This window comes from Rutidosis leptorrhynchoides, chromosome 5 (genome assembly GCF_046630445.1).
Source record: "Rutidosis leptorrhynchoides isolate AG116_Rl617_1_P2 chromosome 5, CSIRO_AGI_Rlap_v1, whole genome shotgun sequence".
NCBI classification, from domain to species: Eukaryota; Viridiplantae; Streptophyta; class Magnoliopsida; order Asterales; family Asteraceae; genus Rutidosis; species Rutidosis leptorrhynchoides.
In genome coordinates, this window is record NC_092337.1 from 69209850 (window position 1) to 69227083 (window position 17234).

The 17234-nt window shown below is 32.0% G+C and overlaps 1 protein-coding gene across 3 annotated transcripts; it reads right to left on the reverse strand.

The window, feature by feature from the left end:
• Positions 1-10934: 10934 nt before the first annotated feature.
• On the reverse strand, positions 10935-17031 carry LOC139847933 (agamous-like MADS-box protein AGL66). Of its 3 annotated transcripts, XM_071837666.1 has the most exons (12): positions 16793-17031; positions 13912-14075; positions 13766-13819; positions 13598-13613; positions 13437-13504; positions 13260-13290; positions 13069-13130; positions 12746-12845; positions 12560-12640; positions 12343-12479; positions 11277-11401; positions 10936-11179 (listed from the first exon to the last, which is right to left on the reverse strand). In XM_071837666.1, the coding sequence occupies exons 2-12, from the start codon at positions 13956-13958 to the stop codon at positions 11103-11105; spliced, it is 798 nt and encodes a 265-aa protein (XP_071693767.1). In that variant the 5' UTR covers positions 13959-14075; positions 16793-17031; the 3' UTR covers positions 10936-11102. The 3 variants fall into 3 exon arrangements, with proteins under 3 accessions (XP_071693766.1, XP_071693765.1, XP_071693767.1); XM_071837665.1 differs by lacking the exon at positions 16793-17031 and having other exon boundaries at positions 10935-11179; positions 13260-13287; positions 13912-14096; XM_071837664.1 differs by lacking the exon at positions 16793-17031 and having other exon boundaries at positions 10935-11179; positions 13912-14096.
• Between the last annotated feature and the right edge of the window lie 203 nt (positions 17032-17234).

Genomic DNA, 17234 nt, shown 5'->3' on the forward strand with positions numbered 1-17234 from the left:
CCCTAGCCTGAACTATAAAACAGATGTATACTATTTGAGTTTAATACACGTTGGATTGCGTGTATTGTACATGTTGGTTGCATGTATGTTAAAACAGGGGTACTTATTAGAACGTTAAAGTTTAGTTACCAGGGTGCTCAATCTTGTAGAATAATTTGATAAACGTTTCGGATGAAACAACTGAAATCTTGTGATCCACCTTTATATACAGATTATGCGCAACATTAAAACTATGAACTCACCAACCTTTGTGTTAACAATTTTAAGCATGTTTATTCTCAGGTTCCTAGAAGTCTTCCGCTGTTTGCTTATACGTTATACAAGCTATGTGCATGGAGTCATACATGCTTTATTCGAGAAAACTTTGCATTCACAAAATCATCACCATGTATCTTATTTTGACTGCATTGTCAACGGATGTATTATGGTAAAGTATTATTTATGGTGATTGTCTTTATGTAGAAATCATCAGATGTCGAAAACCTTGGAAATTGATATTCATTTATTGTGTGCCTTTTCAAAAGAATGCAATGTTTACAAAACATATCATGTAGAGATCAGTACCTCACTATGAAATTGATGAATGATGTCTTCGTCCAAGTGGATTTGGACGGGTCATCACAGTTGGCATCAGAGCTTGAGGTCATAGGGAACCAGAATTTGCATTAGTATGTTTAACTGGTAATTGTTAGGATGTATTAGTGAGTCTGGACTATGACCGTATCTGTTTTTACCGAGTTTTTCTTACCATTTATTATCGGAAATTACTTGGTTATCATTCCTAAGTCTAGACATGTCTTACTGCATTTACTGCATAGATAGTGTATCGACAAAATTCATATCTTAGCGTATCTGTTACTTTAAACTTTTCCTGACATCTTCCGAAAATTTCTCAGTAATTTATGGGATTTTGGTATTATATATACATACGTAAATTATGTATTGAATAATACCAAATCTAAGTCCTATAATTTATTTCACATCAAAAATCATTTCCCTGATTACACAAAATGGATCATGTATGTAGTTCAAATTCCTTAAACTCCGACAGCTATTCTGATATGGATATTCACCTGAACTCCGAAGACAGTGTAACCGGAATGGAGCAACCAATTAGCCATCATCTATTCTGGATGAATTGGGGATGGGTTCGTAGCTTACTTAATCATTGGAGACAAGAAGAAGGTGATCCCTTCCATCCACCACATTCCCCTCTTGGTGAAGAACCTGAAGCACTTACCGGTGAACCTGTTCGTAATACCATTTTCTCTCTCATTTCCAGAGTATCTCATCATGATTATATACTATCTCAAATTCTAGATCTTATTCATCCGCTCGTACGAACTGACAATCACCCCGGTGTAATAGAAGAAGTCAACGAGCTTCACACTCGAGTAATGACTTTGGAGAATACGGTGCAAAGATTACAAGCACCAGCAGCATCACCGGCATCAACAGTACCACCATCATCAACACCAACAGTATCATTACCACTACCAAAAACAACATCCGCATCCCACACCTCAACATCACAATCTGTACCTCGAACATCAACGGCATACGCACCATAGATACCAAGGAGTACCAACAACAATAACCGATGAAGTATTGATTCATAACTTCATTGGAGAAATATTCTATTATGTAATATCTAAAGTTTTAGAGATTATATATTCTAGTCCTAATCGAAAACCAAATGATATTAATATTATGTTAACTCATTAAATCTATGATTACATCTAAAGAAAATATATATGCAGGTATATTTTCATAAAAATCCTTTTGTACAAACTATTAATGGTGAGAATATTTTAACGGGTAGGTAATACCCGAGAGATATATAAATTCACAATTAATATGTTATATTTTTCAATTCTGATTCAAAAATTCATCAACTATACTCACTACTTTCACAACAAGATATATTCTTTCATAGAAATCAAAACAACCATACTCATTCAAATTCAATTACATATTCTGATTTTGACAGATCAGAATCCAAGTCAAGACTCAACAGGAGACATCACTCTTAAATCTTTACATCTTTCAAAGCTATACTTTGACTTCAAAAATTGTGCTAGAACATCACTTCTACCCAGAAAAATATTCGTATCATTCAAAATTCTAGAACATCATATGTATATTAATTATTACAATATGTGTTCAAACCCTTCAAAATTCCTGAAGACACTTCAAATAATGAACAATCGAGATGATAATCCAACCACGTGTTACCCACGGTCATGCACCTGAAAAACTCTCGAAACCAAATTCATAGTTTAACACGTATCCGTGTCAGAACCTTTGGCATTTATTAGCAAAAATAACTTTTCAATCCCTTTTCAAAGTAGACAGTTTTGTCACAGCTCCAGCAAATCAACTTCAATGGTTCATTCGAATAAGCCTTATTATAACGATTACCCCTTCATCAATGTTACCGGGTAACTCTTTATATCTCGCCACAGTAGCAGTAAACTTACCAACAATTTCATTGATCTTTAAGCCTCTCCGAAAAATCACTATACTTATTCATTGAAGCCCTATCATGTACTCATCTGTATCTTGTAATGGTAGTTACCATATCAAAAAAAACTTGAATCATTATTCTCGAATTTCGCAGCAATTCTACGCCAACAGTTATATATATACATATAACGTCTACCTTCAAGACTTACATACTTCGAATGTGAAGTTTCTGAAAAACACCCTAAACTGCGAACTAGTTCTCGAAATTTTGAAAAATGCTGATGAAGCAGCAAAAACTGTAAATAACCTTAACAGCCAAAAGTTTAATGATAAGAATAGTGTGTTGGCAGAGCTCAGAAAAAGAGAAGATTTGGTACTGAAAAATGGATTGAGCAAACCATGATGGAGGCTGTGGACAAATCATAAAGACTAAACCTGCCTTTAAAGAATCCAAATGATTCAGTGTCTGCTGAAGTCATTAACGAATACCTTACTCCTGACTCTAAACCCCTCCGGACAATATTCTACATCATCCTCCGATATTTGAAATTCTAAGATATTATCGTATATTTCATTAGAAATATCCTCCATATTTCTGAAGATATTTCCATAATTATTCTTATCTGAAATCATTTACCTCTTCGCGCTATCTGCATTACATCATAAAAGAAATTATTTTAGTTTCTAAATTCTGAAACCTTCGAGTTTAAAATAAGAATGTTTTTGAAGTAGTGTTGGGAACTGAAGCATGAGTTAGTATAATATAATAACACTTGATCAACGTGATTATATTACAGTAAGTCATGCTGAGTTTCTAAATGGAATGTGATAGAGGTTCACAGATCATATCATCATCATGAACCATGTTACATAACTCTTTCATTCTATTTAACTTCTAAACATATCAAGAAAATATTTTCTTGATGATTCGGTCTTTTTCGGATATTCTGGTAATTTGACAAATCAAATCATGCTATTACCTTTCCTTTCTGCTTTGTATATTATGATCATTCGAAACTCCATACCTACGAATTCTGGACCATTATTCGCTTGACTTGAAGTTGGGAAGAAGAAGAAAACAAAAGCATGAAGCTCCGAAATAGAAATGGGAGTATAAATCACAGCAAATAGGAGAGAGCATTAACCGTGGATGTCAATGATTATAGAAAGACAGAAACAGGGACTCCGAAATATAAGGGAAGATATAAAACCCAACAACAACTCAAAAATTACAAACCATGTATATCGATGCATATATCAATATAAAGACAGGGGAGGACTAAAAACACTATAAAACCAAGAGTATATTAGAAGTAAATAGATTCTTTCGGCGGGAGATGAAAAAGTAAAATGACAGATATGAAAGTTAGGAGTATATCAAGAAGCAGAACTGGATGGAGCATATTGACGAATGCTTTAAAATATGAATTGAGGGAGAAAGAATAGAAAGTATGAACTATGGAAAATAAGGAAATAAAGAGGGTGGATTTATAGTGAAATATCCGACAGAGCAATCAAAACAGATTATCACATTTAACCAAAGAAGATCCTATCTCCTTAACTACCAAAGAATCAAAACTTATTACGAAGATTTTCCGCTAAATCCCTTGAAATCTAGAAATCCACCATGACTATGTCCAAAGTTAAATCTCTATCTTAACCTTTTGTGATAGCTTCACTCGTACGCTTCACATAATCGAATCGTTTTATCTATATTAGTCAATAATGATAAAACTCTATTTATCCACTCATATTCATCATAAAAACATTTTTATTGTTAGCCATGACGATCCCAATCAAATTTCGGGACGAAATTTCTTTAACGGGTAGGTACTGTGACGACCCGGAAATTTCCGACCAAATTTAAATTTAAAATTTATATGATTTTGACCGACGATTCACGAACAAATATTTGTAACTAGACATGAATAATATATATATATATATATATATATATATATATATATATATATATATATATATATATATATATATATATATATATATATATATATATATATATATATATATATATATATATATATATTTTATAATGTGATAAAAATATAATAATAACTTAGTCATAAAACGTTTAGATTTAAAATAATATTATTATATATATATATATTAGGACGATGATTTTAAGAAGCAAATGACCAAAATACTCAAATGAATAAGTTACACTTTGAGTGGGATAATTTTTCATTGATTTGAGTCTTGTTATTGATAAAGGTACATTACAGGAAACGTAAAGTACCAGTTTTCTAAGCGTACAAAAATGCGTTCGAAAAACCGGAACCGGTACTTAAGTCGAGAGTCAACGTACAATACATCGGTGTAAAAATTATAAATCAACTATGCACGAGAATATAATATAATATTTAATTAATTCTAAAGATTAAATATATTATATATTAAATAATATTTATATATATATATATATATATATATATATATATATATATATATATATATATATATATATATAATTATCATATTAAACCATGTGAGTGTCGGCAGAGTGAATGCTCATTTAGGAGCTGGAAAGTGTCCTCATGCGATCGCATGAGTCCACACTCACAATCTCATGCGATCGCATGAGAGGGGTAGGTGGCTAAAATCCCTTTATAAACCGAATTCGTTTCACTCTGATTCATTTCATGTTTCCTTTCATATTACGGAGTATTACTTATATTATTTAAATTATTATTATTATTATTATTATTATTATTATTATTATTATTATTATTATTATTATTATTATTATTATTATTATTATTATTATTATTAATTAAAATTAATATTATTATTAATCTTATTATTATTAGTATATACATAAAATACTACGACGAGGTCATGAGTGCATTAATTTCAAAACGGATTTTATGAGCGGGATGAAGCTAAGGAAATTATGGGTTATAGCTATGGAGGTTATGGGTAATGTTCGGGTGTATGCTCATGAGGTCAAACTAGTGTTTATCATCTCCGTTGCGTCTACGTACTTTCCTACAATATTGAATCACAATATTGATACGTGAGCATTCATATCTTATCTTTTATATATTAATAGTGTATCCATGTCTAGTACTCGAGTATATATGTTTATGCATGCTTGTATGCTTTAATTTTGTAGTTAAATAGTTTATGATGAATCACGAATTTGATACATATGCTACTAATATAAAGTATATGTTATGCATGTTTTTGAAAAGCTGACAAAAAATTATTAATTTTTCATTTAGAAATCGCGTGATTTTGATGAACGGATTAAAAGATATGGTCAGCTGAATTATGTTTGACGTTAATTGAAATTGTGTTTGAAATTGTAAATTAATATTTAAACAACTTGTCTATGAGATTGATAAATTGGATTTTTAGATATTACTAATAGAGTAAATGAATTTCTATATAAGGCATGTCTCGTTTTAGTAAACAATTGTCAAAGTTGACTGTCTTATCATGTTTTAAAGCTTTATAAACACTATAATCTGATTTTACAAGTATTGGAAAACTATGTGAAATAATAAAATATTTTCTGTTGCCATGATAATTCAAATATAATACAGCTCCTGAAATAAATAATATTTTGAGATTGATAAACTACAAATTCGTTCAATTATCAAGAATTATACTATGTTAATAAACATGTAGAGATTTAAAGATCATATTGGGTCAGGTTAACTTTTGAGATGACTTTTGTCAACTTTTATATGTCGGTCTCGAGCATTAGGATTGTGATACATTATGACCTGACCTAGCTTGCTAGACATGTATTGACCAACATATGTTCTCTAGGTTGAGATCTACGGTTATTTTGCATTCCGAATTTTGGTCACATTTCAGTGAATGACCTTATATGCTGCTAAGGTGAGTTTCATTTGCTCCCTTTTTAATTGCTTTTGCAATCTATATTTTTGGGCTGAGAATACATGCACTTCATTTTAAACACAATGGATACAAGTACATACTAAATTCTACACCTAGTTTGAACCGAAAATCCCTTAGCTTTGGTAACTAGTAACTGCCGGTTATAAGAACTGGTGGGTGCGAGTAGTTATATATGGATCCATAGGGCTTGACATCCCCGTCTGTTCCAGGTATATAAATCCTAGCCTGAACTATAAAACAGATGTATACTATTTGAGTTTAATACACGTTGGATTGCGTGTATTGTACATGTTGGTTGCATGTATGTTAAAACATAGGTACTTATTATAACATTAAATTTTAGTTACCAGGGTGCTCAATCTTGTAGAATAATTTGATAAACGTTTCGAATGAAACAACTGAAATCTTGTGATCCACCTTTATATACAGATTATGCGCAACATTAAAACTATGAACTCACCAACCTTTGTGTTGACACTTTTAAGCATGTTTATTCTCAGGTTCCTAGAAGTCTTTCGCTGTTTGCTTATACGTTATACAAGCTATGTGCATGGAGTCATACATGCTTTATTCGAGAAAACTTTGCATTCACAAAATCATCACCATGTATCTTATTTTGACTGCATTGTCAACGGATGTATTATGGTAAACTATTATTTACGGTGATTGTCTATATGTAGAAATCATCAGATGTCGAAAACCTTGGAAATTGATATTCATTAATTGTGTGCCTTTTCAAAAGAATGCAATGTTTACAAAACATATCATGTAGAGGTCAGTACCTCACTATGAAATCGATGAATGATGTATTCGTCCAAGTGGATTTGGACGGGTCATCACAGGTGGTGTACGGCTAAAAGCAGGTGGTGTACGAATCACTCCCCATATATATTATATATACTCCTTATTTATATATTTATTTTAATTTAATTTTCTCTATTTATAAGACCACTTGAAACTGTAATACTCATATTTAAACTTTGTAACTGTCATATTAACACTACAACACTAAGGTACGCTCATTCTTAACTTCTTAGCATCATATAATCAGTCATTTGATTTCTCATTTCTTTTTTGGGATTTACCCGAGTTTCCGAATCGTTTTGCAAGCTGGCTAATCTCAGGTCGATTATTGTCGTGCGACCAGCCGGGAGTCATCGTTGGTGAACCTCCGTGGCCACAGGGGGTTTATGTTACTTAACAGATTCGAACTTGATACCTCCCGAAACCTTAATCCTATTTGAGAGGTTAAATCATACCCACTCAGCTACCACCCTGTACTTCACTTTAACATCCCCTATAGATCAAGTCATTGTTAGGTGTTTTGAGTTGTTTCCATGGCAAATGGTTAACTCGCTTCATTGCTTCTTGAGTGACTAGAGTTCACTTCTTTGAATTTTTCATTTCTTTTTACTATAATATATAAATATAATATATAATATATAATATATAATATATTGTAATATAATATAATATAATATAATATAATATAATATAATATAATATAATATAATATAATATAATATAATATGATATGATATGTATATATGATACATTTTTTCGAAACTTCAGAATTTGATCGAAAATGAAATTCTTAAATATACATATTGAAACCATAAAAAAATAAATGTGTATAGTATTTTTATTTGAGAAAATTGCGCGGATAGTCCCTGTGGTTTGTAGCACCCATCGTGGATAGACAAAGTTTGTGATTTGAGTGTGGATGGTCCTTGTGACTTAAAAGTGGAGCAAGGATAGCCCAGTTCACTAACACTATTAACTTTTTTCGTTAAAATTGAATCATGTGCCAAGCATGTGAGGGTATTTTCGTCATTTACAGGAGTTTCATCAACTTAATTATTTATATTTATATTTAATAAATTAATATAAATATAATATAAATAGATATAAATATAAATTATTAATTATATATAATATATAATTATATGTATGTATTCACCTAACCACCTAATTCTCTTGGTTTCGTAATGGAAGGTGAAAACTAATTCTTTCATCAGTTTATATTCATATGATTCGTGCCCTATCTTAAATTGTTTAGTTTGTAACTCTGTTACTTTCATTCTGTCCGCAATCTTCATCTTCATCAATTCAATCTTCAAAACCCAGCAACCTGCTTGTTAAAATCGACTGCCTCTTTCGATTCGAGTTTTGTTCAAAAGATTTGTATATGAACGACTTATATATTGTGATATGATTTTGTATTAAACCCACTTAATAAAGGTTTGATATGAAGGTATTAAACGAATTGTAATGACTGTATTTTCATCTAGATCTAAATTGACTTTGGTTTGCAATTTGATCGAAGCTTTCTCTGCTTCAGATCTAAATGTTTTGTAGTAAACCCACCTAATGTTTTTTGGTTTGTAATCTGTATTTTCATTTAGGGGTTTCGTGTTATGGTTTATGTATGCACGTATTTGAATTTGGGGTTTTGATTTTCATTTTGATTGAATGTGAGAAAGGTATGGTTTGCAGCTAATGCTCGAAAATCATCAATTGAACCAGAAACAACATCCACACTTCGAATTTATTGATGAACGAAACAGTTGATTTTTTAGCCCCAATGTTTGACTTTTCAAATTCGTGATCATTTGAAGGATTTGGAAGCTATAAATTTCCAGAAAGTATCACGTGCAAGGTTAGAATTCGTCAATTCGTGTTTGTTTGATCTTGTATGTATTGTATGCGTGTGTTTGTATATGTAACAGATTGTATGTATCTATATAAATGTAAGATGATGATGATGATGATTAATAGATGAAGATCAGTACCAGATTAATAGATAAAGGGTCTAGGATATAGTGGGTATTATTGAACCCGGATTTTGGCTTATGGATACCGAAGATCTACTTGATTTTTTGTTCTAGATCTGAAAGTGTGTTTGATTTTTTTCCAGATCTGAAGATGTGCTTGATTTTTTTAGTCCATATCTTCTTAAAACATTTTGTTCCAGATCTGTTTGATCTCGAGTAAGAGATGTGTTTAATTTTTCAACTTATTTATGAAGTATTTATATTTATGAAATGCAAAATGAAATTAATTGAAAAGGTAGGGGGGGGGGGATGAAGATGATAACGAAGGGAATGAAAGAAAAACATGTAAAGGAAAAAATGTAAAAGGGGAGGAGGGGACTAAATGACGAAAATACCCTCACATGCTTGGCACATGATTCAGTTTTAACGGAAAAGATTAACAGTGTTAGTGACTGGGCTATCCTTGCTCCACTTTTAAGTCACAAGGACCATCCACACTCAAATCACCAACTTTGTCTATCCACGATGGGTGCTACAAATCACAGGGACTATCCGCGCAATTTTCTCTTTTTATTTTACAAAGATAAATTTAAGAGCAAGTCTTACATCATCTTTAAATTAAAAAGGGAGATGATATTTCTAACATGCTTTTTATTTGTTTCACCATTATTTGAAGCTTTTTTCCCAAAATATTCCTGAATAAATTAATATAAAATGTTTTAGAAAGTTTATATAAGCTTTTCATTAAGGGTGTTATAGGTAATTTATGTGGAACAAGTAAAATTGAAAGTGGAAATATCAATCCCCAGACGCCCCTACCATAACTCATAGCAGTTCAAACATTATGGTCGTTTAAATTTGACTCGTTCATCGCGCAACTCTGGCAAAGACTCGGCAACACGAGCAATGACCTGTTCAATGGCCGAGATATATATTACCTTGGAAGTCCGGTTTTGCAACGACTAACTAGTCTGCAACCCGACCAACCAACTCCAACTTGACCACTTGGTTCACAATTAACACGTTAAACCGGTGGGTATTTCCATTAAAATGAACATGTTCAGAGTTTTAACAAATTTTGGAAAATGATATTTCAGTGATTTCCTATTACATAAAGCATCCATTTTGTTAGACACCTTCCAATTCTAAGACAATATTTTTAGTGTTGACACTTAGAGTCTGTTTACTTACCACTTAATAGCCTATTTCTGCTCTTAATTCAGTAAGTAAAATTGTTGTTTCTTTGTCACTTAATCTGAAAATTGGTATGTTTCCAAGAGACATGGACCGGAATCAGACACCCCTCTATAATAAGAGGCAAATTCAGAAGAAAAATAAGTAAACAGCCCCTTACGTTTTGCAATCTCAAACTTAACCTTCGACTTCATATGTTTATAAAACCAGTAGAACTTACACAAATACGTAGTACAGACTTGTAAACAAACTGTATAAATTTTCTTCCACTCTGCAACCACCTCCTCCTGCCACCACCATCTTTGTTGCCTTTGCCTGATTGTGCAGATACAAGGGTAGCCGTAGAAGTGTGGAGATATAGTATTTTCTCTCTTGTTCTTTTTTTTAATAACTTGTTAAAAAAATCCACATTTTTATATGTCAAGTTCTAGGATAACTTTGGCATACGCTTTAAAGGCAAACACACATCCACATCACCAATATCCACAAATATTTATTGATAGTCTCACTCATGACCACTAGGCCAATGATCATTTGGTACCTAGTCACGGCATATCATTTCATGCTTATGCATAATTTTAGACAGGTATAAGCGCACAAAGTTACCTACAATGTTTGTAAAATGGTCTCAATTTTTTGTAGTTCTTTCAGTTCAATTATCAACTACTGATATAACACATACATATGTAGCTTAGAGTTTATCATCCTACAAAGCGAAAAGACAGACAATTCGACATGATTATAGGTTTATTAACACTGAATATAACTTCAAACTTGAAATCATGGTGAATACTGGGGGAGGAACGTCTCACTGAATGCTCGTTCTCCGGGATTTGACATCAACATTGGGCCAGTTCCTGTTATATACAATTTGATTGATACACAGTTACTGTAATGAATTATTTTTAACTAGTTAAAGAGCAATTGTGCCGGAAAATGATCTAAGAAGCATACCTTGGGGATAGAATTGAGTCCAAGGAGAGAGATTCATATCGATCATATGTCCATACTCGGGGCGTTGAACGCTCACATCATTATCAGACTCCATCACACTTTCTCGGTCAACATGCTCATTTTGTCTGCACAGAAATGAAGGTTAAAGGTGACAATAAAATACATTAAGAGGGTGTTTGGATTTGTGTTTAGATGTTTTTTTGATTATTAAGTTAGAAATTGCAAATAATCAAGTCTTAGCGCTTGGCAAGTAAGTGATAAAAATTGACTATTTAAGTTTTGAAAGCGTGAAAATTAAGAAGTAGGTACTTACTGTTTTCAAACATGATTTTCCATAAAATGTTCTCTTAATTTAATTTACTGAAATAACCCTATAATAACCATTTTATTGTACCACTTAAACCATAAACGTCATACTTTCTTCAATATCCTCGTGGTTGGTGTTCTCTGTTCCTACTCCGACTACTCTCTGTAACTCATAATGCGTTCCACTTACGTCAAATTTCCTAGTTGTTGAAAGTATTAACATACGTTGTGAATTTTAATTAGCTTGATTTTTTATTAATTAATGCAATGTACACTCACTATATTCTATAGAGTATATGTTAGAATTTCTTGCACTAGTATTCATTTATTCTCATTATGATGAATTTCAGTTGGAAGGTATTATCATGATTAATAGTTCGTACAATTTATAAGAAGTTTATTATACAAATTAAATATATATACTTTATTGTTTTTAAAAATGTCCATTTTGGTAATTTTACATGTTATCCGATAATCCAATTCCCAAACACTCAACAAACTGATTATCGAATTATTACGATATCAAACTGTATAATCAACTCCAAACACTATTTATCTAAATCACATATTGATACAATTGATTTTCTGATTCTGATTGCATAATCACTTTTCAAAACCCATACCCAAACACCCCCTAAATACTAGAAGTGCGTCGAGAAGTGCAAGTAACAAAAGTTTTCACCATTTTGGTTTTTTCAATCTCATGGTGAGGTTTCTCCTTATCTAAAAAAAACAATTTTATAAATAAAAGATAAGTTACCTTGGGGGAAGATGACCATTGAAGTTCATGAAATTCATGATTTGCACTTGTGGATCTCGTGGTGGAAGCCAATCGAATATATTGCTCGAGCTTGCAGTGGCCATGTTAACATTGATGGCCTCATGAGGTAAAACAGCCTGCATAAGTAGTAGCAATAACAGAATTCAGTTATTAAAAGTATAAAACTAAACTAAAAAAAAAAGAGGATCGTCTTTACCTCTTTTTTTATGTTGACATCGTACAGACATACATGTGAACCTGACGGTGCATCTCTAGAACTGTAGTTCTCTAGGGCTTGCTAATATATTGCAAGAAATAATTCAGATTATTATTATTATTCTGTTGGTACTTGATGCATGATATAAATCTGAACTGAAATCAGAGCAAGATATATGTAATGTACCTTGCGCATGCGAACTTGTTTCAGAGTCTCCTCAAGGATCTGTTCCCGATACTCGGCCTCAGACATGGTTGTAATCTCAGAAGGATCCCCTTCAAATACACTACGGATATACAAAGATCATAAGTTTATACAAGTTAATAATAGTAATAATTTTTATATTACTAATTACAAATTACAATAGCCTTTATTAAATAAATCTTTGGTATCAAAAAATATATATTAATTTTTTTTGCCCTATATCAGAAATGTATAATTGAATTTGAAATGCTAGCCCGGTAGTTTTTTATGGCTTTGCTACTTTTGATTTACATACAGATGTATACCTGAGCCGCTTCTCCATTTCTACCATATGTGACTTGTATCGATCCATTTCTTGCTGAATATCCTGTTATAAAGTAATATATCCTCAATTTCTTAGAACGATGTATTATTGAAAATTTATTAAAATAATTTAAAAAAATTAATAAGAAAATGTAAAGAATCTTTTACATCTATTTTGGGTACAATTATATACCTCTAGTTTTGAGTCCCCACTCTTTGGGCTGCTTTTGTAACCAAGCATCAAAAGTCAGTAAAAATTATTATCATTGATATATCCAATATAATATCCAATATCCAAAAAATTATAAATTACGGAGTACATAATTAATAACGAATGGCTGTATTCGGTTAGATATAAAAAAAAATGAACCTGGCTTGGTTCTGAATGTTGTGATCTTCCGCTTCGCTTTTCAACTTTCTCAAAGCCCTTTCGAGAAACTAGATACAAATATCGATTCAGTTAGTTGGCTCACTTATTTTTAAAAAATACATAATATTTCTGTATATTCCTCAGTTGCACATAACTTTTACCTCTTGATTTTGCAGCCTTCAAGTAGTTGTTTGTGCACCATCGGAAACAAACAAAAGTGAATATACATGACAAACAAGCAAAATTAGAATCAAAAGAAGATTCAATAATCACAAATAAATTTAATAAAAATAATAATCAAGGAAACATTAACACAAATTAATGCATACTTTCCCCTTTCATGCTCCGTAAGATTCACATATCGTGCCATAACTTCTTCGATACTATCATAACACCAACAGATCATTGATAGCAATTAATAATCGATTAAATACAAAATACCCAAATTATCAAAATCAGAAGAAAAACGCTTTACCTTCTACTTCCGGCGAAAATGCTAGCTCTTCCAGATGGAGAAAACATGATGAGAGCAACATCCACATCACATAAAACCGATAGCTCATAAGCTTTCTTAATAAGCCCGTTTCTTCTTTTAGAAAAAGTAACCTGCCTATTTGTTGTATTTTCTATTTTCTTGATCTGCAATTTCACTCTCCCCATTATTGATTCATAAAAAAGATCGATTTCTTCAGATGATGAATGTAGTTCAAGTAAAAAATGAAGAGGTGAATGATGAAAAGGATGATGAATATGAAGAGATTTATGCAATGAGTTTTGTCACTACTAGGCATTGTGACGTATGATAGAGATAGTGTTGGCGGTGCCCGTTACCGTCAATTAGCGAAAAATAAATACTAAACTATTCAATCTATTGCTAGTTGCGTGAAAGAGCAATCTATACTCTCAGATCAAGTCTTGAGCGCGTGAGCCAGATATTAAAAGTCATGGTTTGTGGGCCAGTGCAACATAAAATTCATGAAAACCGTATCATACTCATTCATTAAACACGGAGATGAATTTTGAGGTGGCAGTAAAGCAAATATATAGATTTTGTGTAGTTACTTCATTATGCAAATGTTTTGAATACATAGTATTATAATCCATGTCACGTGGTAAGGTGTGGATCAAATTGATGATGCTCAACTGCTTAAAATTCTAAAAAGTGATGCACAAACACTCAAGCGTTGATCTACAACCGACACATGTCATCATCTCCTTCTTTCCTACATGTTTTGTCATAAGGTGTGTGTGAGAGTAGGCCGGTGTGTGTGTGTCTAAGTGCGTAATAGTAATATACTTTGATACTTCTTTGAGTGCCACTACGAAATATGTAATTTCCACAAACTTCTTCTACGGGCTAAGGAACTTTGTATATGTACATGTAAAAGATGGTCACGTTCACCATGGACAAATATAATATAGCTGATAATAGCTTACTTTAAATTGTTGTATAATACTTTCTACAGTTCTTAAGTGTGTGCAAACATGAGCTTTGTCTACACATAAAAGAGTCAATGTGTTGGACTTTGCAGAAATGCATTTTTGGGGAACATATTCTTTCCAACATGTGAAGTATGTAGTTTATAATCTTATATATATTCAATTAAGTAAGTATACCCCAAAAATGACATGAAATCAATAAGTGCACAATGAAATCATCCAATATACTACTATGCATATGACATTGTAAATTATGATTTACTAGAATTTCATGTTGATTTATGATAAATTAAAGCATACTGTTCCAACTCTAAAAGCAGATAGTTTATACTATTTTTACTTTCAAATTTTTTAACTTCTTAATTATCATATAGAACTTTATAGCAAACAAGATCTAAAAAAACAAATGAATACCAAAATTCAGATACGACTGACTTTATTTTATGGAATAGTATACTTGTTTAAGACCTTTTTATTACGCTTTCTTTTTGTAACAAATGAAACTATAGATTGTCCTCTTGTTAAAGACCAAACTATAAATTAGTATTGCTTGTACCACATATTGCTTATGAACCTTTTTTTCGGTACTAAAATTCAGAGAGCAATACCTACACACGCTTATCATCCATAAACCATAACTCTATAACTAAACTCTTATCGAACGGATCTTCTCCTAAGAATAGACAAATAAGTCTTCTCTTTTCATCAATGGCTCTATTAACTGAGTCAACAGCAAGCGTCGATTTGTTGGTGTCTTGACTGCCTCTTAGAGCCTAAATCGAACTTCAAACAGGTTTAAAACCCATTGAAATTTGATTATACTATTTTCATGGCGTCTCACACTTTTTTCCCCATTTTTTTAACCTACTTATTGGCCGGAGGTCCATTCGGAAGCAATCACTCTATCCATAGAACATTGAGAGGGAGGACTTTCTCTACTCTTCGGGTGTTTCACTTTGGGTGGAGAAATGACTTCTCTTTATTCTAGGATAGGGGAAGGATTATCTACATCTTACCTCCCCCATACCCCACTTTTGTGGGATTGGGTTTTTTTGTTGTTGTTGTTGTTCTCTTTTCATCAATGAAAATTGGAAAGAAGAGTTTCACTACATAGATGCTTATCACCTTATCACCTTATTCATAACAAGTATCATTACTATAAATAGAGTATAGAGAGATACGATGATGTAGTCACGCACTCTGTCCTACGTTCATCTCAACGAGAGTAATCATGAGAGATTAATCAGTATTATACCGTATCAACTAAAGTAATGATTGTCTTACAAGTGCACAACTAGTCAACACTGAACATAAACGACTCAAAACCCCTACACTCAACATAATGATTGTCTGTTTGGATCTCATACACAAACAGACAGTTGCAGGGCCAATACTTTAGGGTGTTAATGTTGCAGGTCATCTGTGTAATCAGGACGTATGCCGTAAGTGTAAAGGATGTTGACAGCCTAAGCTATTTGGACGCAAAACGAGTATGATTGCAGTGTGTTTTGATTATAGAAGCCTAATAAAATCACAAAACTCATAGGTGGATTATTGGTTTTATTAAAGTTTTAGAGTGCAGATCTTATGCAGTTACAGAATTGGTTTTAATGGTTTGGACGTTCGCACTTACAAATGAATCGAACAGAAAAGTACTGTACACTTACACAGTTACATATCTCTATATTAATTTGCTACACACAATTTCTTCATAAAAATGAATTAAATCTATGAAGAATAAAAAAGTCATATCTACAGTTAAAGGTGTATATATAAATTTATATCTGCGGATGTTAATAAATGCGAAAATTGTAATAATTCTTATATGTTCTTCGAGCATATATGAATGTGAACACATATTATGCCTAATTAGTTTATTTACAAAACAAATTAACAGAGTCAAATGATTGGCTAACCTCATATCATCACGTTAGTTGTGACTATTAGACGAATAATATCGCCGAAATCGGCTGCCGTATTTTAAGTTTTTCCGATTCAGCTCCGCTGTTTTCACCATTACATACTGTTTTCCGGCGACTATTTCTCACTTCCGGCACCAGTAGATTCATACTGAGTAACTTGATTTGAAGTAAAATTAAAGATGAACCGCCATCCCCAACGCCACCACTCGCCGCCACTGTGGCGAGTTTCTCCGGTTGAAGGAAACAAAATAAATTAAATTAAAAATTAAAATTACAAAATCTGAAATTAGATTAATTTATTTAATAATTTCCAGGAAATAACAATACTACAGTATGAATTATAGGAGATGATATTTCCACATTGCTTTTTACTCTTTCCAAATAAAATTACTAAAATACCATTAATGATAAACTTACAAAATTCTTTTAAAACTTT